At 36.2% G+C, this 22,113-nt stretch overlaps 1 protein-coding gene and 2 non-coding genes across 8 annotated transcripts in view; 1 reads left to right on the forward strand and 2 right to left on the reverse strand.

Annotated features, from left to right (window-relative positions):
* Positions 1–1,973: 1,973 nt before the first annotated feature.
* SREK1 (splicing regulatory glutamic acid and lysine rich protein 1) overlaps positions 1,974–22,113 on the reverse strand; it is a 44,927-nt gene continuing 24,787 nt past the window's right edge. For 5 of the 6 annotated variants that reach the window (NM_001206137.1, XM_059878685.1, XM_024981244.2 and 2 more), the window contains 6 exons: positions 21,677–21,791; positions 15,639–15,758; positions 14,889–15,275; positions 10,742–10,837; positions 5,219–5,363; positions 1,974–4,153 (listed from right to left, as the gene is read on the reverse strand). In NM_001206137.1, the coding sequence (NP_001193066.1) occupies positions 4,004–4,153; positions 5,219–5,363; positions 10,742–10,837; positions 14,889–15,275; positions 15,639–15,758; positions 21,677–21,791 (1,013 nt within the window). In that variant the 3' untranslated portion in view covers positions 1,974–4,003. The remainder of the gene's footprint in view (positions 4,154–5,218; positions 5,364–10,741; positions 10,838–14,888; positions 15,276–15,638; positions 15,759–21,676; positions 21,792–22,113) is intronic. The other variant, XM_024981242.2, reaches the window with a different exon arrangement.
* MIR2285Z (microRNA mir-2285z) lies at positions 18,952–19,047 on the forward strand. The gene has a single exon (NR_107833.1). It is a non-coding gene; the product is annotated as a microRNA mir-2285z (primary transcript).
* MIR2285Q (microRNA mir-2285q) lies at positions 18,960–19,042 on the reverse strand. The gene has a single exon (NR_107818.1). It is a non-coding gene; the product is annotated as a microRNA mir-2285q (primary transcript).

Consider the following 22,113-nt stretch of genomic DNA (forward strand, 5'->3'; position numbering starts at 1 on the left):
AACTTAAAAATCAACAATTTTAAATGACTATTACTGAATAAACATGAGAAAATACTAAGTTATATATGTAGTAAAAATTCTTTTAAATCTTTAAAACACTGAAGGAATGTAATTACTTTGTGGAAACGGCTCTACTTCATAAGTGACCCAATTAAAACCAGATACTCCTTTCAATAAAAATATAAGAAATATCTCATTGAAATGTTATTCAATACAACACTCAAAAAGAATTCATTTTAACTGCTAATTCAATTACTAAAGTAGGATTTAAATCAAATCATACTAAACGACCCTGATGCTGAGAACGACTGAAGGCAGAGGAGGAGGAGGTGGCAGAGAATGAGCTGGTTGGACAGCATAACTGACTTAACGCACACGAATCTGAGCCAACTCCGGGAGACAGTGAAGGACAGAGGAGCCTGGCATGCTGCAGTCCATGGGGCTGCAGTCAGACTCGACTTAGTGACTGAACAACAATTATTCCAAATGTTTAAACTTTTAAAAGCCTATTATTGCATATCATACTCCTTAAATTTGAATGATATCTTCAGTTGGGACCAAATTTGCCTCCAGATTCAAGTTTTAACCATAGCAACCCATATAACGTATAAGAATGAATGAGGATACTAAGGATGACTAATATCACAAAAGAAATTATTTTCTTGACCAAAAAAAAAATACTGATTCTAAATGCCAGTGTTTACTTTTCAATCACACATGTCAAAATTTAAGTCTCTGATACTTCTCAAGATCAACGTAGCAAATACTGAATATCTTGGGAAATAATTCTAAACAGAAGAGCACAAGCTGACTTATGTATTTTTAACTATGTGTTAATTAGACTCAATAGAAAATAATGAGACAGCTGCAAAAGTAAGAGTTTATACTTGTTTCCTCACACGAAACTGGCTAGCTTATAAAGAACATCTTTTATTAACAGTGTACACTGCTGAAGAACAAAAACAGAAGGACCAACAGAATTTGTCTAGAATGATGAACAGCAACTACAATTTAAGGAACAGAATATACTCGCTATATAATCAAGCTGAAAAAGATAATTTACAGATGGTATCAAGTATAAAATGGCTGTCTTCTTGGCCTTACCTCATGTTTTCCTGACAACATCTACCTGGGATGAAAAAGACGGTTTTAAAAAAGTAATGAAATACCTTAAAAGAAAATAATAAACAAATGAAAACATATCAGCCCTTATAAGTGAACAAAGAGAAAATCTTTCTCACACACACACACACACAACACACACTCTCTCTCTCCTCCCCCCACCCCGACCCTCCCTCCCTTACCTCTACACCCTAGAAAGTTTCGCTTCCCTAAGCCTGTTTAAGAAAATGACTTCACGTTCTCTGGGCCTCTGGTATTCCTGCGGCTGCTGCTGCTAAGTCGCTTCAGTCGTGTCCGACTCTGTGCGACCCCACAGACAGCAGCCCACCAGGCTCCCCCGCCCCTGGGATTCTCCAGGCAAGGACACTGGAGTGGGTTGCCATTTCCTTCTCCAGTGCAGGAAAGTGAAAAGTGAAAGCGAAGTCGCTCAGTAGTGTCCGACTCTTTGCGACCCCATGGACTGCAGCCTACCAGGCTCCTCCGTCCATGGGATTGTCCAGGCAAGAGTACTGGAGTGGGGTGCCATTGCCATCTCTGTCTGGTATTCCTACTCAAGCCCAATTTTTATAAATCAGTGTCTTTTAAGATTGGAATGGTTATCTTAAAGCTGAATAAATATCATCAGCAAGAAAAATAACTGGCATCAGAAACCAAATTACGTATGTTAATTACCAACTTACCAAACATTTAATAAGAGTACAGAGCACAAGAAAATACTCAACTTTAACTGATTGCTCTATAGACACCACACAAACATGCACTCTCCATACCAAAACAATCTCCATAGCTATGCCAACTAAAACAAGAACAGGATAAACCTAAGATGCTGTTTTGAAATGCATGAACAAATATTTTCCTCTAAAATACTTAGCTTTATTAGAGAAATGGTACTAAAAATAACAAAGATTCAAACAACATTTGTTCTATTCTACTTACATATCATAAATAAGAAGCTTTAATGCAAGACACACACTCCTTCACAATCTTTCCATATGCACCCAAGCATTCCTGTATCAAAATAAGCTGTTTACCAGCCAACCGTATGTGGTTGAATGATTAAAATGACCATCTATACTTTACATAGTAAAGCATTTTCAAAAATTTTAATGTACATAGTGACAAAGAGGAAAAAAAAACAAAAACACAGTAATTGTGAACACATGAAGAGTAGTTAAGCAGCTTCATAATCAAACCGGGCTTCATTACTTGGAATAAGGGCAATTCCTTCCATTCTCCACCAAATACTTAAATTTGAATAGTATTAACATTAAAAGAAAACTCAAGTTGAAACCAAGTAACTGATGTGTTACTCAGCTCTTTAAATTTATAAGTAACTCTTCCCCATGAGGTAAGGCAACTGAGTAATTTGATTGTATTAGACTGCATTAAAATAATTATACTTGATTTTTTTTAATAACATGCTAATTAAAAGGTATAACTTTTGGAAATGGAACAATGAAAAGAGTTCTGAAACTATAAGCTGTGGTTGGGGGAAGCATTAGCAATGCTGTCATTTTACTACCTGCATACTTTCTGCAAAAAGTGTGCCTAACAATGCAGGATGACCTATATTTTAAGCTCAAGTAAACATACTTCACACATAAAACAAATAACCTCACGTACTCTCCTTTAAGCACAATTTCAGCACATCATTTATGAGAAGATGATTGAGAGGTAATAATTAAGGCCATCCACTGGAGACAACTAAAGGGTCTTGCTTTAAGTAAAGTGAGAACATGCTGCTTCATTTTCAGTTATCACAGTATAAAACTGATGGTCCCACAACTGCACTGTTGTTTCAAGCGCTGAAGTCATTCTTAAAACAGACTTCCCTCTCATATTAGGTAAGGAAGAACTCTTCTGACATACCACTTTCACACTTTTCTATGGGAGGGAATGAAATACCCATCTAAATTCCATATGAATTGAGAATGACTAGCTCATATAAAATTCTAGAAAACAGTATACCACGTTGTAGAAGGCACTAAAGCTTCAGCTTGTGCTCCCATAGCCCATTTTGAAAACCCAGCTTTCTTTTTATAAATGGCACCTTTACCACCTACAGCTGACAACACACACTGCAATATTGTTCATAATAAGCTCGGAAATGTCAAGAAAGTTCAAAAAGAAATGCTTACTATGTGGGGAGACCCAATGATTCTAAACACTGAATACTAATATGTCATTAGTATTCAACACAGTTGTTCTTCCTTTTGAAAGAGAACAGTAGCATGCATTGTCAGTTGGTTTGTAATCCACTTATTTAAGCAACTTTAATCTGTAAAACTATTTTAAAGAAAAACCACTGTCCTAAACTGTGAGCAAAAGAAAACACAATAGTGAGAATTTAACACAATCACTATAAATCCTGTGAAGTAAATGTTAAAACTTCTTACAAACTCTGCACTTACAAGGGTGTGTACATATTTGCACCGATTTCAAGCACATTATCAATTTGTATATATTGAAATTAAAAAAAAAAGTAAAATAATACAAAATCAGTTTCTAGCATTTCTTAAAAGAGCCTCCAAAGCTTATCTCCAGTCTTTATGGATAGTATAACAAATTTAGATCTTTAACGTCCCATTTATTTGTAATGGTTCTTGGCAAACACTAACAAACCACGTGACAACGGTGTCAGCCGCCATGGAAACGCACAGATTTAGAGGATGAGGAGTTTGGGTCACACCTGTTATCGTCATGATGTCCATGCCTGTTTTCTTACTCAGTAACAAGATGGCCACAAAGTCTCCTAACAACTAGAAAAGCTGTTAGCTCGTATCTTTATGCTCTACTGGATTTCTTCACTTTTAACATCTTGCTGAGAGAATTAACAGCTTTGGATTCTATTCCAGCGTGTGTGTAGGTGCTTTTGTCGGTCCTATACTGCTTCCGTTTTGGCAGAGAGGTTTTCTTCGTTGGGCTGACAGTTCCCATTTTGCTGTACTTTGTTTTCCTCAGTCCGTGGTGCATCCTTGTCATCCACTTCTTTGCCCACGCTTGAATCTGGTTCTTTATTGTGCTCCTTCTCCTACAATGAGTATTTAGGTATACATTTAATATTTTTCTCAAGAGCTGCCAGCTATTACATCTAGTTCTGGCTAAAATATGTAACTTTACCTTTTGTGTATTAGTCAAACTGGGTATTTTCTCCCATTTACCTTTTCAAATAAATAGTATATGCAAACATGTATCGATATGTCCTTTGTACTTCTAAGATGGGACAACCCACGGAGACTCAGTTGGAATAAAACAGGTACACAGAAATTCTATGAAGAATTCAACAAACGTTGCTGCCTGACTTGAAAAAGTGGAAGAGATCTGCTGAAAGTAAAACAGTTCCCACAGAGGCCAGGATAGACTTGTAATCTGGATACCAAATAAGCAAAAACAAGGGAATGTAGAAAAGGAAGTCACTGTTCTTCCTACCAAAGACTGTTCAAGAACAGTCCAAATTCAGTCCTCAACCAAGAATTAAAGAGAGCATGTGGAACAGTGTCTGGAATGTATTAAGTGCTCAGGAGATATTAGCAATGTTACTGACAATGATGATAAACTTCTAGCAGTATGGGAATAAATAAAATTGTAAGATGAAAGCACCAGACTTCATAAAACACAAATATTACTTACCAGTATAAGGAAAATAACCTAATTCACAAGTATTTACAATATTTAGCCCCTCCCTCAAAATCCTTACTTGATGGAATTTGGTTTCCATTAATTATTCTAATTCAACAAACCTAACAATTGGTATATTATCACAAAACCAATGATAACATCATCTGTCAAATTTGCTAAAACAAATGCAGTGAGGAAAATGTCAACAAGTAGAAATACTCCTGTACCTTGTTAAAATTTTTATTGTATGCCATTCTGTGAATAAGATAAGGAATGCAACTGTTTACACTAGTTAACATTAATTAGTTCTTATCTTCAAAAACTAGGTGAAAAAACTGCTGATATAACAAATATTAAATAAGTAGTACCAAAAACACTGTTGCCCTCAAGGAGCTTTGTCTAAAGTTACTCTTTCTATGAAATAAAGAACAATCTCATACTTATTATTTAAACCCTAAACATGGAAAGACTTGCTTACTTTAAGTGAAGTATTGTTCTTCTCCACCTTGTCCTTCCCTTCTCTATCATTAGAGCTCTTCCTTGTAGAAGCTGAACGCTCTCTCTCTCTTCTTTCACTGATGTGGTCCTTTTCTTTTTCTCTCTTTTTATCCTTCTTATTTCTGCTATAGGAGTATTAATAATGTCAGTTAACATCTTAAAAAGTAAATACCCAGTATATTGTTAACTAAATATTCTTACCTAATACTAATGCATTGTAAACAAGCGTATCAGTAACCTGGTGGACCAAGTAACGTACATGAGTCCTGTAACCCACCACCTCAATCCCACACCCAGTTAACTTTTTAAAGACACACAGTCATTTCTGCAGAGGCGCAATCTTGTATTACCAATTTCTTAGTTTTAAAACATTCAAGGTTTATTTATCTACTGTAATTAGGATAAAACAAAATCAAATACATAATACTTTTACCCCTTCTTTTCAAAGCAAAAAATGAATAACCAGAAAATAATTAAAAAAAGATAAAAGAATCAGATAAGGCTGAATGACTTCTCAGGCAAGACTGCATGACTTACAAAAACCTGGAACTTCAAATAACCAATGACACCATGCGCCCTCCTCTCATTCACAAAGTCCCACCCACCAATTCAAGAGCGAACGCTAAGCAGAAGATGGACTGAAGGCGCTCCATTTGCAGAAACAACATATCCCTAAAATTAGAGGGGAAAAAAATGATGCACTTCATATCAGAAGCGTAACAAGACATCTTCAACTCAAAATAATTAACCCTAATACAGAATTCTTTGTCTTAATTATGAGTAGCTTTAAAATAAACACTAAGACCAGGCAAGCAAACAAAAACACTTAAGAAACAGACCCAAGTACATGTGAAAATTCAATAAAGCATCTCAAATCATAGGGGAAAAGATAAAGACCTGGGAACAATTGGATTATTATTCAGAAAATGATACAAGTGGGTCCGTATCTCATTCACATAAATAAATCCAAATGGATTAGAGACCTAAATTTTTTTAATGAAATAATACAAGTACTACAAGAAAATGTAAGTGAATTTCTCTCAAACTTGAATGAAAGGGAAGATTTTTGAACCATAACTAAAATTCCAAGTACAATAAAAGATTCATACGTATGCCTACATAAACTTTTGCAAAGCAAAGCAAAAAAACACTGCTAGCATATTCAAAAGAAAAATGACAAACCAAGAAAAATATATTTACAACATACTTATGTATATATGTTTATCTTTACATATAACTCTTAAAAGTCAAGGAAACAACTGCAAAAAGATCGGGATTCCTTAGCAATGTATTTAACCAAAAGGGCAAAAAATTTGCCAAAAGAAATAAATGCATAAATAAAATGGAAACACACCCCATGTTCTTGAATCAGAAGACTTAAAATAGAGTTAAGGTAACAATCGTATTCAACGTGATCTACAAATTCAATGCAATCCCCATCTAAATCGCATCGGCATTGTTAGCAGAAATAGAAAAAAGCCCATCCCAAAAATCATATAGAATCTCCAGGGACATCAAATAGCCAAAACCACCTTTAACAACAAAATCGGAAGACAGTTCCTGATGTTAAAACTTATTACAAAACTACAGTAAGCAGAACTTTTGTTGGTGATACAGTGGGTAAGAATTTGCCTGCCAGTGCAGGGGACGTGGCTTTGATCCCTCATCCGGGAAGATTCTACACGCCGTGAAGCAACTATGCCCATGTGCCACCACTGCTGAGACTATATGCTGCAACTGCTGAAGCCTGCATACCTAGAGCCTGTGCCCACAACAAGAGAAGCCACCACAATGAGAAGCCCGTGCACCGCAATAGAGAGCAGCTCCCACTCTCTCCAACTAGAGGAAGCCCAAGCAAAGCAAAGCCGACCAGTGCAGCCATAAATAAATAAATAAATACCTGCACACAAATGCTCACAGCAGCATTATTTACAATAGCGAAAAACCCAGGAATAATACTAAACGTCCATCAACTAATGAATGGTTAAATAATAAAACCTGGTTTTACCCATTCATTGGAATATTACTCATCCATTAAAAAGGAATGAAGTACTGATTCATACTGTAATACGTATGAACCTTGAAAACATTACATTCAAAGAAGTCAGATACAAAACCACACATACTTTGAGTCTATATGAAACAGCCATAATAGGCAATCCAGAGACAAGAAGTAGGTTAGTGGCTGTCTGGAGCCATGGAGAGTAACTGCTAATGGGTACAGGCTTTCTTCTAAACTGAAAGAAATTTTCTGGAACGAGCAGTGATGGCTGCACAAAACTGTGAACTCTTTTGAGAAAAATGCAACAAAAATTACTAAACATCACTGAAATGCACATTTAAAAGGGTGAATTTTATGTTATGTAAATTACTTCTTCAATTTAACAAATTTTAAGTCAAAATGGAACTGAGGTTGGGTAGAGTTGCTGACCACATACAGACACACACACAGCATATATTGTCAATATTGTCGTTTGGAAGAAAAGGAAAAATTTAAATACATGTATCTGCTTAATTTTGCAAAAAAGAAACACAAGGAAGGATAAAACAATTTATCACTTATAGAAAGTGGATGTTAAAGTAGAAGGAATCTGGAAGGAGGTGAAATGTTCTAAATATATCTTTTTGTTTAATTTGAGTTTACAGTTGATAAAAGGTTTTACTTTCGTGAGCAAAGTATTTTTTAAAAATCTGCCCCACCTCCTCAATATCCCACACCTTCCTTTTATTCTCATCTAAAAATAATAACCCACAAACAAATAAACAAAAGATCTCTGCTGGGAAGCATGTTCCTTCTACCCTGGGCAAAACTTTTTATAAATTCCTCTTTTCTCTACCTGGAAAACCAAGTGAAAAATTATGACCCATTAGGAAGATAGTGGGATGAAAAAATATATATACATAAATCACTAACCTTCCTATGTATAAACCTAATCTCCAATTATATGACATAATGAAAGACTTCATTTACAAGAACAAAAAAGCAACATATATCTAAAATTAGACCTTGAAAATGCATAAAATCTATTTGAAATAAACACTGAAACATTCATGAAAAACACTAAGGATGGCCTGAGTAAGTAGGCCATGTTCCTGGATAGAAAGACTCACCTTCATAAAGTTTTATTTATTAATAAATCTATTCATCAATTTCCCCATTAATAAATTTAATCATACTATATAACACAAATTATCAGTAGGTTTTACTTCTAGAACACAGTCAAACTAACTCTTAAGTTCAAGCAGAAAAATAAACACACAAGCATGATCAAGAAAGCTCAAAAAAAGAGAAATGAGAGGTATGGAAAAGTGTGTGTGTGTGTGTATGTGTGTGTGTGTGTGTGCGAGTGTGTGCACGTGCTCAGTCGTGTCCAACTCTTTGTAACCCCATAGACTGTAGCCCGCCAGGTTCTTCTGTCCATGGGATTCTCCAGGCAAGAATATTGGAGTGGACTGCTATTTCCTACTCAAAGGGATTTTCCCAACCCAGGGATGGAACCCGAGTCTCTTATGTCTCCTGCACTGGCAGGCAGATTCTTTACCAACTGTACCACCTGGGGAAATAAAGACCTTACTGAATATTTAAAAATATTATACAATCCGTATAATTAAAAGCATGGGGCACTACTGGTACACAATCATCAGTCAAGCCAATCCAATACCACATAAGGCCCAGAAACAGACTCCAAGACAAACAGGAAAATTTAGTATATGGCAAAGGAAACACGGGGTAAGTGTTAAGAAAACTGGGTTTTTAATGATATTGGAAAATAAAGAAGCATTTGGAAAAATAAAATCGTATCCATGTGCCATACTGCAAACAAGAAAAAACCAATGGATCAAAGATGTAAATGCAAAAATTAAAAGTATAAAAGTACAAAAAAGAAGCAATGAAGGAATTTTACTATAATCTTGGAATAGCCAAGACTCTTCTACCTGTTAAGACTCAAAATGGAAAAGTCACAAAAGAAAAAAATTTGAGGAATTAAACTATGTAAGTCAAAAATCTCTATAAAATTAAGTCTCATAAACAATTTCCAAGAAATGACAAACTAGGAATAATACTTGAAACCAAGTCACTGAAGAATCATCTCCACAATATAGAAAGAATTCCTGAAAATAGAAAAAATAAAAAGAGAGCCCATAAAAAATGCGCAATGTATACAATTCATAGAAAAGGAAATACAAATGGCCTTCAAATATATGAAGAGATGGTCACCTTCACTCTTAAGAAAAATGCACTGAAAATAACTTTATACTGGTACCATTTCTCATCTCTCAGATAGACCAAAATCCACAACTTTGGAAACAATCTGCAGGAGCTACAGGGAAATAAGCATCTCAAATGCAGCTGGTTAAAGCGCAAGCTGCCACCAACCTTTATGAAGGACAACACAGAAGGAAGTATCTCTCAAACCACAACAACACTCACCCCCTGGCCCACCAATACCATTTACAGAAACTGTCTCTGCATACTGGTGTCATCCACGGACTGGCACGTGCCAGGGGTGCCTGCCATCTACCTCTACAAGGATTAGATCGCGTGCTGCTGCAGCCGCTGCCCTCCAACACCCTCTGAGGAAGCCCAGGGTGGAGAGCAGAAATGAGGCACTCTGTGCTCCGGGAAAATGGACACGACAGGTCTTCACAGAGTAAGATATTTTCAGGAGCCGACTTTATGAGCCCAATTCTTACATCTACTCCTATCTAGAAAAGCACTGAAGCCCTTCATGGTGACGACTGTTTCTTGTGACTAGCAGAAATTTCACCAGACCAGCAGAAACTTTCTAAAAAAGTAAAAATAAACGTGCTTGATTGCATGCACTCTCCCTTTACCAAAGTCACATATATTCTGTCCTCCTCCCCGCCTCTTTGGAGCAGTCTCTCAGCGCTATCCGAGGTGCTGTCTCCCCGGCTGCAGTCCTCACGTTGCCCCAAACAAAACTTAACTCACAACTCTCACATTGTGCATTTTTTCAAGTTGACACTGGCACACTACAAAATTATGTAAATCCAAAGCTATTCATTACAGACTTACGTAATTTATAAAAGAAAATTAAGAGAACCTATTCAGTTACTGTAGGCTGGTTTCATAACACACAACGGAAGACCATGCAGTTACGAAAAGGGATGAGCATCACTCTGATGAATACACAAAGTTCTTCTGGTAGTTAAGTGACAAAAGCAACTGTACAACAGTGTACATTTTGCACTACCTTTTGTAGAACATGAAAAAAAACATTATATATTCTCATCTGCTCCTATATACAAAACTGGAAGGATATACCAAAAAACTAATAAAGTCGTTACTTGTGGGGACAGGATAGGTGCACATATCATGGAAGTTAAGATCTATTCATAACTTTTTGTATTCTCCAGATTTCTAAACCAAACTAATATATTACATGTTACTCACTCAAAATATAAACTTATAAAAATAACAGACTGAAGAGAAAAACCCTCCCTGCTTCCTCCTCAGTTCTAGAACATGTTTTCAACCTACCTCCTGGGGGATGGAGACCTAGAAGATTTCCTTTTTATGGTTTTTGATGTTCTTGGTGACCTGGAAGAACTCCTGCTCCTCCTCCTACGCCTTTCCCTGAAAGTCAAGAATGTCATTTTAAAAACCAGTAACTTCAGGAAGATTAATTCAAATACACAAAAGCAAAAGGGTCTGGAATGCTCTCAAGTCAAGAGTATTCTTTAACGGTCAGTTTAAACTAATGTCTTTCATGAAAATATTCTATTATCTAATTTTAGTACAGGTCAAATGATGAACCATAAATTCAACAGACAAGCAAAAACATCTCTTAAGATTTCATTTTAAAAAGATGATCTCCTAGTGCACCAGCCCCAAGCATGGGGAGGGAGGAGGGAGGAGGGTTCAGGATGGGGAACGCATGTATGCCTGTGGCGGATTCACTTTGATATGTGGCAAAACCAATGCAATGTTGTGAAGTTAAATAAATAAATAAATAAAAAGATGATCTCCTTTACGTGTGATTTATTTGGACAGAAATTTCTAGAGCAGAAAAATATTAATGGATGTTTCATATTCTCTCTTACATTTAACATATTTTCTTCCTCAACACCTAAAGCATGTTGCTGTCCAGATCCTCTGTCATGCATCTAGCTCCTTGCTGCCCCACTGTGGATTATTTTTTCTTAACAAGTTAATAGGCCCTTTTCAAGAAGTGAAAGATAAATAGGCTTGCAACATACAGCCTTTCTAAACCCGAGTGTGCAGAATGCCTCTTTAAGGAGTATTTACATTAGTTCGCTTCACAGATAAACTGCTTTTACCCCCTCAACCACCTACCACTTCATTGTTGTTGTTCTAGTCATTTAAAATTAAGCACACAAGTTACTCAGATATAAGGAAATTACTTAAAAACTGGGGTTTAAATATGATGAAGTAAAAAATAATTATTAAATAGATTAACAAGATTATTAAAAACTTTTTTATTAAAAACTATTTTGCTTAAAATATTACTGAATGACACATACTTTTAATAATAATTTTATGTGTGTGTTCAGTCACTAAGTCATGTCTAACACTTTGCAACCCCATGGACTGTAGCACACCAGACTTCCCTGTCCTTCAGTATCTCCTGGAGTTTGCTCAAATTCACGTCCACTGAGTCAGTGAGGCTATCTAACAAATTATGTCATTTGTAAGAGTGGTCAACTTAGAAACAATGAACTGCAAGATGTCTATTCAGGTGATGAGGTATGAGGATTTATTTCTTAAATGACTAATGCAGCCAATGATCTATCTCACAAGAAGCTTTGATAATAAGTGGCCACAGAACTGAAACAACCAAATGCTCTAGACTTCAAGTTCCCTTATATGTCAGTAAATTGATTCTAGGCTAATGAAATATTTTGTGTACTTTTTTCATCTATAAAATAAAAAACTAGACAATGCTTACATGTGGTATACACAGTAGATGTGAAGACTGAAAGAGTTCAAGAACTTTGAGAACACAAATCAATTTCTGCTCTACCTAAGGTTCTTGCCTCCATTACCTAATTTTATCTCCAAGTCATCTCAAAATTATACTTCCTACTGTGGAAATTGGATGACATCATTCCATGCAATCAATACCATTCTGGAGCAGCACCCCTTCCCCCACCTCACACCCCAGAAGTAACTTTTTTCATAGTGTGAGAATGCCAGTGTATCCCATTTTATACAAAATGGCTCCCTTTTCATCAGTGTAACTCTTTACTTGTATTTCAGGAACACTGTGTGTGGGTGGACATCTAGTAACTGCCAGTTAGTGGTAATGAGAGCCAGGCTTGAGACACAGCAATCCAGAATAATCAGTTAGTTGAGAAGGAAGCTATCAGCACTAGTATGCAGACTGGAGTTAAATAGGCTGACCTTGAAATTTTAGTTTCACACTTAACCAGCTGCACGACTGGGGTCACAGTACTTAATCTGAGTCTTAGTTTTTCCAATGGATAAATGGATAAATAACAACTCTGGTCTCACCGTGCTGTTATGAGGATTAGGATAACATCTGTAACGTACCAAGTCTAATGTGTGGTGCACAGTAGGTGCTCAATAAATATTTTCTCTTTCCCTTTGTTGGTCTCATCCTTACTGACTGTAATTTCAAGCATTAAAAGTTCTTAAATATCAAAATTTTTTCTTTAAAAAACATAGCTCAGAAGACAATGTTGGAAATAAAAACATCAAGTCGACTATTTTTCTGAGCAGTTAACAGGTTTCCTATTCACTAAACAAATCAGAGCACTTGAAAGGAAGAAAACTGCTAAAAGAAATTTTAACTCTTCACTAAGTTCTTCTGAAAGCATGAATCATTTCAAAAGACTGAACCAGCATCAGTCAGCATTTATTCTCCAGGCCCCAGAGGTTATCTAAGGACTGAATATGACTATCCACACGTTCTTAAGTATCAAGCAACTTAAAATAGTCCATGAAAAAATTAAACATTTTGAAGTCATCAGAAAAAGTAAATTCAAATGAAGTTGAAAAGAATCAGGACGCTACTTGGTGTTGTGAAAGGCACTGTCTAAACATAAACATCAAAGAATGTGTGAAACACAACCAATAAAACAACTGCAGTAAAGACACCGCAAGGCTTAACCGACACCCACAGCAAATGAGGGAAATTATTCAGGTTGTTTCAATGTGCTGAAATACAGCAGAGATCTACTGATTTGAAGTTCCATTTTAACATATACTGCTGCTTTCAACTTTAGAAAAAGCCAGTACCAAGTACTAGTGAGAGTCTTCATTTAAACAATCACTAAAAAAGAGAAAGAGCTACTGTACTACTACACTTCTAACTGAAGTGCAGAGCAGATGGAAAATTTCCTGAGCTTTGGTTTCTTCATGTTTTAAAACCATGATAACAGTCTTCTCACAGGCTTACTGTGACGATTAAATAAGATTAGTCATGAAAAACTCTGCTGAAACACAAAATCTGGCGTATGGTAAAGCACTCAATAAATGCTAGAAATTATCTTCAATTAAGTAACCAAAGACTAGCATTAAGAATAAGCTATTTAAACAGAAAGCAAAAACATTAGGAAATGCACATGCCAGTCTCAAATTATTCTCTATGAAAAACCTTTCAAAAATATCTTTAAAATTTGCTAAAATATGTTTTGAGGTATTTTTAAGATACAGTTTTTAACACAACTTAGGAACTTCCATTTGTTTATAGTCACAATATCATCTGAAGCAATGGATACAGGTTGAGATAATCCTGAATTAAGGAAGGTCCTTGTTTGCTGCTGTTACTATGGCAACCTGCTGCCACCTGGTGGCAGTCTGTGTGTGTGTGTGTGTGTGTGTGTGTGTGTGTGTTTGCTTCAGTCACATCTGACTCTTTGCAACCCTCTGGACTGTGTGTGTGTGTGTGTGTGTGTGTTTGCTTCAGTCACATCTGACTCTTTGCAACCCTCTGGACTGTAGCCCGCCAAGCTCCTCTGTCCATGGGATATCCAGGCAAGCATACTGGAGTAGGCTGCCATGCTCTCCTCCAGGGGATGTCCCCAACCCAGGGATCAAACCCGTATCTCCTATGTCGTCTGCATTGGCAGGTGGGTTCTTTACCATCAGTGCCACCTGGGAAGCCCTGATGGCAGTGCACCTATTAATAAAGAGTTCTAAGAAAAAAGCAAATCCTTAACAAAGAAATGAAAACCAAAATTTAAACATCACACATTCAACAAAATAGAGCAGTAAAAATGAACTTGGATGACAAAAAAGACTAATACTGCAACCTTAAAAATAATTTTACATATTAAATTTACTACTCATTCCAAAGAAATATAGAAGCCTAATAAGCAGTCAACTTTTCCACATAAAACCAAGTCAGAAATAAAAAGCTTGCCCCTGCCATCCCACCCTCCAAGAAAATAATAAGCAACAGCGACAGCAGTCACTGCACCACCACCAGGTTACAGCAGTGGATTACAAAGGACAGCTAACTTTTCCAAAAACTGTGCCCAATATTATCTCTTCCTCCTCACTGATTCAATACTGTAGCAATCCCTCTGCTAGAGAAATGTTCTACCATTATTTTACTGATTCCATGTATAACAATATTTTCCCTCTCACTGAAAACTGTCATCAATGAGCCTCTTGGTAGAAAGGTGAAGCATTATCAAACCTGCTGGAACTACGAGATCTTCTTGATGCATTGTAACTTCTGGGTGGTGTTCTGGACTTTTTATCCTTCTTTCTTTTCTCATCTATCTCTTTGGATCTGTCCTTTTCTCGTTCCTTTTCTTTGTCTTGTTCCTTCTCCTTTTCTTTGTCTCGTTCCTTTTCATGGTCTTTGTCCCGCTCTCTCTCTTTGTCCTTCTCTTTGTCCTTGTCTTTATCTCGGTCCTTTTCCCGTTCTTTATCTCGGTCTTTATCTTTGTTTTTACCCCGTTCCTTTTCTTTTTCACGTTCCTTTTCCCTGTCTCTTTCTTTTTCCCTTTCCTTTTCTCTATCTTTTTCTTTCACTCTTTCCTTTTCCTTGATTTTTTCTCGGGTATCTTTTCTTTTGTCCCTTTAAAAATAAAAATAAATAAATAAATTCACAACTAAAACAATTCTACTCCCCAAAAAGGACCTCATTGTTTCCTCAACAATTATCAAAACAACTGATAACAGCTAAAAGACATTACATACAAATATCTACATACTTTCTACATACATGAAGCTAAATGAAACAATTACCAGGCTGAATTAAGTAGTCTGGAAATCTCATAAGTCATACTAACCATCAGATTCAAATCAATGACAATTGACGTTAAATTATTACTTAAACGATCAAAAAAAAGTTCAATTTCTTTCATTCAAATTTTAAACTACAACAGATTTTTAACAAATAAGGTCATGAGAAAACTACCCTTAAATTCAAAAAACTCACCGTGAACGTGAGCGACTCCTTGACTTTCGCCTCTCCCTTGATTTAGAGCGTTTTTTATGAGGACTCTTAGATCTACGTCTATCTTTTTGTCTTGAACGTGATCTATTGTGGGATCTACTCCTAAAGAAAGACAAATTGTTAGAGTATCAAAACTTAGTCTCAGAATTTCAATTTCAAATGGGAGAATTTTAAAACCAAACTTGACAGTATTTATCAGTATTTTTAAACTCTCTTTACATAACACTTCAGATAGCTTATCTGACATAATTTATTGGAAACTTTACCAGTTTATTGCCCAGAATACAAAGACAGAAATAGAGAAAGAAGTTAAGCTATTTCCTACGTCAGACAAGCTGATGGTTTCAGGTGTGACTTTCCTTTGCTAAGTACTACATGCTTCAATTAGTACAGATGATTTCTCTTGGTCCGTATTTCCATATCATAAATTGTCTTTAACTCCTGACTTGCATGTAATATGACTGCTTGTGGTTACACCTTATCTTGACAGGGAGTGGTGGTTATATGGTTCAATGGTTTCTATAAACAGCTGTGTGTTGTTTGTCATAACACATACTAAGAAGAATGTGTAAGAAAGCACAGTACTAATGATGGTGCTAGTGTGACAGGGGACCAAACACCTTACTCATGAGTGAACGCTAAATATAATCAAATACTCAATTTGCAAAGGCCCTGATTTTATAATTACATATACAGAAGTATTAAAAGAAACCATTATTACTAGAATTCTTGGAGGAAAAATAACTGTTCTTCCAATTCTAAAATTCTCTAGGCTCTTCTCCCAACTAAATAGCATATATAAGTGACATTTTTCATATTGAGGTATGCTAGGAACTATTCATTAAAATATGACAAAACTGAATGCATACAACAAGTGATGAGACTCACTGGTTTTGGAGACAGACAATCTGGCTCTGACACTCAGTTCTGCCACACAACAGCTGAGAGAACTCTGGTTAATCACTTAACCTCTCTAAGCCTGAGTTTCTTCATCTAAAAACTGGAGTAAAAATCATACCTACACCTCTTATGACTGCCATGATGGTTAGAACAGATGATGTATGGAAAACTAACCGTTCCTGGTGCAGAATAAATGGTTAAAACTCCTACTCTCAATATCTACATCATCATCAACAATTAACATTAATGAAAAATTATTCCAAGAAGGTAAAATGAACTTCTATAAGGATGCCTTACATAATTAAGACTCATCTTGATAGTAATATTTTCATGAATTAAGTTAAAACAAGTTTACAGAAGAAATACATATAGTTAAATGCTTGTAGAATGCTATGAAACCAAAAAAATCTACAAACAATCCTCAATTAAAAATAAAATCTTGTTCATAAAACACATTTTTCAGTTAGCTAAAATTTGTTTTCCAACAGTTAATTTTCAACTAGATCATTCATCTATTACATGGCTTTAAAAATTAAACTTTTATCTTTACGCTATTCGGTCCCTAAGTTGTGTCCAACTCCTCGTGACACAGGAAAGCACGCCAGGCTTCCCTGTCCTTCACTGTCTCCTGAAGTTTGCTCAAATTCATGTTAGTTGAGTCAGTGATCCTATCTAACCATCTCATTTATCTTCATACCACATTTTAATCTAAGAAAATAACTATTAGTGAGTTGAAATCTTTATCACCAATAACCTATGAGACACTAGGGTCAAGTAGTAGCTACTAGAGAAAAACTGCCAAACTTACAACGTTTTTAAGTCCATTTACAGCCATCCACATAAGGGTAATGTTTTAAAGGGCCTTTGCCTCTATGTACTTAATAGTCCTGTTAACTTTGCTAAAAAAAATAATAATAATTTTGTTTTCCTCAAATAGCGCTTTCCAGTCTTAATTAAGAAACTCTTAATAAAAATTAACCATAGCCCTAACAAATAAAAGTTAAAAATAAAAAAGCACTCACCAAAAAAAACAAACAAAAAAAGAAACAAAAGCAAAGCAAAACACAAAAAAGCAATGACCGCTTGGCTTCCCACTTTACACTGTGGGTACTCAGAGTTTGAAACTCACTGCTCAAGAGTAATTACTGTATTTTAATTTTGACAATAAAGATTTCATGTCTATGTCACCCACTAGTTGCCTTTAAGTATTCTGATTAGGAAAGCTAAAAGCTGTAAGTCAAGAGCAAGACTACTCCAATCAAAGATAAAGATGTGAGCCATCATTAGCAGTTCTCATTTTAGCATAAATGTACAAAATTGCACTTACAGGTTAAATTGTAAATAAAGGACAACTTACCATGATGTTGCATCAAAGTTCATTTGTAAGTCAGTTGCTTCCCATTAAAATATTATAAAATGTCTTACAGTTCCTATGCTGGTCTGTAAAAGTTATAACTTTACAATAGAGTACTACCCACCTTTTCTAACCCTGACCCTATGAAAAAAAAAACAATAAAAATTTGGACAGAGTGGAAACACATCTTCCCAGTCCTAGCCAAGACAATAACAAATAACTCCTTACTCCCTCCTACAGAGAGAAGGGAGGAATAGGGAAAAGATCAGGGGAAGGTCCTAGAAGTATTACAACACTGCTGCTGCTGCTAAGTCGCTTCAGTCGTGTCCGACTCTGTGCGACTCCATAGACGGCAGCCCACCAGGCTCCCCTGTCCCTGGGATTCTCCAGGCAAGAACACTGGAGTGGGTTGCCATTTCCTTCTCCATTACATGAGAGTGAAAAGTGAACGTGAAGTCACTCAGTCGTGTCCGACTCCTAGCGACCCCATGGACTGCAGTCTACCAGGCTCCTCCATCCATGGGATTTACCAGGCGAGAGTACTGGAGTGGAGTGCCATTGCCTTCTCCAAGGTAGAAAAAGATGGGCCTTCGAGAAAGGGGATCCTGCAACCTCCACTCTTGGCTAGGTCTAGTGGGCCAGAGAAAGAGCTGAAGGTGCCCAATCCCACTAGAAGGAGAGAGGAACCACGAAATGTATGGCATTTCCTACAGTGGAGAGGGGGAGGGAGTTCCTTAAGTCCAATGTTTTTGGTTGAGGAACCTTTTTTTCAACAAAATTCATCCTCTTTTGCATTTCTTTAAGATTTTAGTAAAGGCTTCTTGTATAAGAACAGTATATGCTGATAAAAAAGACATACAGGCGTACCTCAAGAAATACTGTGGGTCAGATTCCAGACCACAGCAACAAAAGGAACATCACAATAAAGCAAGTCCAAGGAACTTTTTGGCTTCCCAGTGCATATGCAAGTTATATTTACTCTACAGTGTAGTGTATTAAGTGTGCAGCAGCACTGTGTTACCAAAAAAAAAGTACATACCTTAATTTAAAATGTGTTGGCCAGAAAGTTCATTCAGGTCCTTCCCTAACATCTTACAGAAAACCTGAATGAACTTTTTGGCCAACAACATTTAATTGCTAAAAATGCTGATCATCATCTGACAATGCAGGACTGCCACAAACTTTCAATTTGTTAAAAACAACAATATCTGTGAAAGCATAATAAAGCCGAGTATAACAAAATGAGGCATGTCTGCATGTGAGCCAGCCAAGAACAATGAATTTCTCACTCTATATCATTAGACAGACCTCCATGAAACTCCCATGAATAAAAATAATTAACAAATTTCTAACCCTTGGAAGGGGAAAATATCCAAATACACTTAAAATGATAAGAGTAAAAACCTTAAAATAGATAAATTATATGTCCCAACAGAGAAAACTTCACAGAAATTATCAAGAAAATAATGATATTAATCATTAAGTTCTGCTTTTTTCCAGCTACAGAATACCATTAACAGATATGGAATATGGCTCTATTAACAGTATGGCTCTATTAACACAATTTAAGAGTCAAGTCACTGGTCTTTTTCTTCCTCAGAAAGTTATTACTCTTTCACTCACTCCTATACTTTCTTGATCTCCTTTACTTTTACCACTCTGTTGACCTATAGAAATATCCATAACCTAGTACCACTGAGTTTCTGCTACACTGCCTTCTTCATACATGAAACAATTTCCTTCTCTTAGACATGAATTTGCCTTACTGTACAGCCTTGGATAAAGAGTAAAACCATATTCTAAAAGGAGTTTTGCAATCTAATAATAATAGGGAAGTATACACCAGTACAGCTAAAAGTATAGTTTACTAGTCTAATTAAGAATATCTGCAATTAGAGATCACCATTCTGTGTGAGGTAAATCAGAAAGAGAAAAACAAATACCATACAATAACACTTACACGTGGAATCTAAAATATGATAAAAACGAACCTATCTATGAAAAACAGAAATAAAATCAGGGACACAGAGAACAGTATGGTGGTTGCCAAGGGAAAGGGGGTGGGAGAGGGCAGGAGTGGTAGTTTGGGATTAGCAGATGCAAACTGGTATGTCTAGAGTGGATAAACAAGGTCCTACCGTAGAGCATAGGAAACTATATTCAACATCCTGTGACAAACCACATGAAAAAGAATGTACATATACGTATAACTGAGTCACTTCAGCTGTCCAGAAGTAATCAACACAACACTGTAATCCAACTACACTTCAATAAGAAATAAATTTTAAAAAAGAATATCATATTTTCCTATCCCATTGCCTCAACTCCTTGATTAGCACAGGAAATTAAGACTAAACTGAGCTTGCTGATGAAGTTCAACAAAGAACATACTGGTCCTTTTTGCCCTCCCCTGAAATCCTCCTTCTCTAATACTCCCAACAAACATGCACACACACTCTTTTCTATGTCTTCTCTTCAGAGAGTATGAATATGTATGTACATATACATACAATTAGGATCCACTGTATCCATTTTCACATTTCAGTAACAGCTCCCTCCTTATCTTAAAGAAGACAATAAAACTTACCATGTTCGACCTGATTCTTAGGTTACTTTCAATCAAGTTTATATTTTGAGATCCCCTTTGCACCACACACAACATATTTTTAAAAGAACATTAAAATGAGAGAGCCATGCTCAAAAATAAGATAAACAGAATAGAAAACAGTTCTAATGAGGTGGATGAAACTGGAACCTATTATACAGAGTGAAGTAAGCCAGAAGGAAAAACACCAATACAGTATACTAACACATATACATGGAATTTAGAAAGATGGTAACAATAACCCTGTGTACGAGACAGCAAAAGAGACACTGATGTATAGAACAGTCTTATGGACTCTGTTGCAGAGGGAGAGGGTGGGAAGATTTGGGAGAATGGCATTGAAACATGTAAAATATCATGTATGAAACGAGATGCCAGTCCAGGTTCGATGCACGATACTGGATGCTTGGGCCTTGTGCACTGGGACGACCCAGAGGGATGGTATGGGGAGGGAGGAGGGAGGAGGGTTCAGGATGGGGAGCACATGTATACCTGTGGCGGATTCATTTTGATATTTGGCAAAATTAATACAATTATGTAAAGTTTAAAAATAAAATAAAATTAAATTAAATTAAAAAAACAAAACAAAAAAAGAATAGAAACAAAGTTGAAGCACAATACAATAGGTGCCATTAGAACTGCAAGTTACTCCTATGTTTCAGGTCCCAAAGTGGGTGGAGGCAGCTCTATCACCAAGAGTACAAAGGCTTAAAGGACTTCATTTGATGCAGAGTACTAGAGAAAGGCAACTACTTGAAATCTAGATCTGGGGTAATACTTCCCAGACCTTTTGGGGAACAAAAATGCAACTTTACCAGCACTTTCAGCACCATATGTTCCCTTTTCCCAACCTGAAGAAAGAAAAATTTCTGCCAATTCTTTACACTAGTTAATTCTTAGAAAAGTCAAGAACAGAACACCTTAAGATAAAAAATCAACTTCTAAAACTAAAAATTAGTTGAAAGTATGTATTTACTAGATAAAACTTCATTCTTAAGTATACTGCTATAATTAAAGCAACATCTAATAGTAACCATTATTTCTGATGAATACCAGTGAAATTTCTAAACTCTGAAACTTGGACAAAAACTCAAGAAAATCTTAACCATGGTAAATACAAAAACAAACAAACATTAAAAATATGACAGCAGAAATTCTCACCTGTGTTTTGACTGCGACCTTTTCCTTCGAGAACGGGATTTTGAGCTAGACCTGGATTTTGAACGAGTGTGGGAACGAGATCGACCGCCTTTTCTTTCATTGCTCTTTCCAGACTCTGGGAGGAAAAAACCACTTTGCAGTGTAAGCTCAGAACAATTAAAGATCCCAGTTAATAATCAGGCACAAGTGGAATGTACCACATATAGTGCAAGGGGCCTACTCTCTGTACATCCTCCTCCTGTGCAATTATCCTTCAGAAACATCCAAGAAAGTCATTGCATAAACTCGTTGAGTGCAGCCACCCTGCAGCAGTACATATAAACCAGATGATTATAAACAGCTGTTCGTAGTATTTTGTTGCTGCCATAATGTACGATTATAACATGTCTGTAATTCCTATGACAGTGATTTTAAATCCTTTTTCCATTTATTTTCCT

Source organism: Bos taurus, chromosome 20 (genome assembly GCF_002263795.3).
Source record: "Bos taurus isolate L1 Dominette 01449 registration number 42190680 breed Hereford chromosome 20, ARS-UCD2.0, whole genome shotgun sequence".
Lineage (NCBI taxonomy): Eukaryota > Metazoa > Chordata > Mammalia > Artiodactyla > Bovidae > Bos > Bos taurus.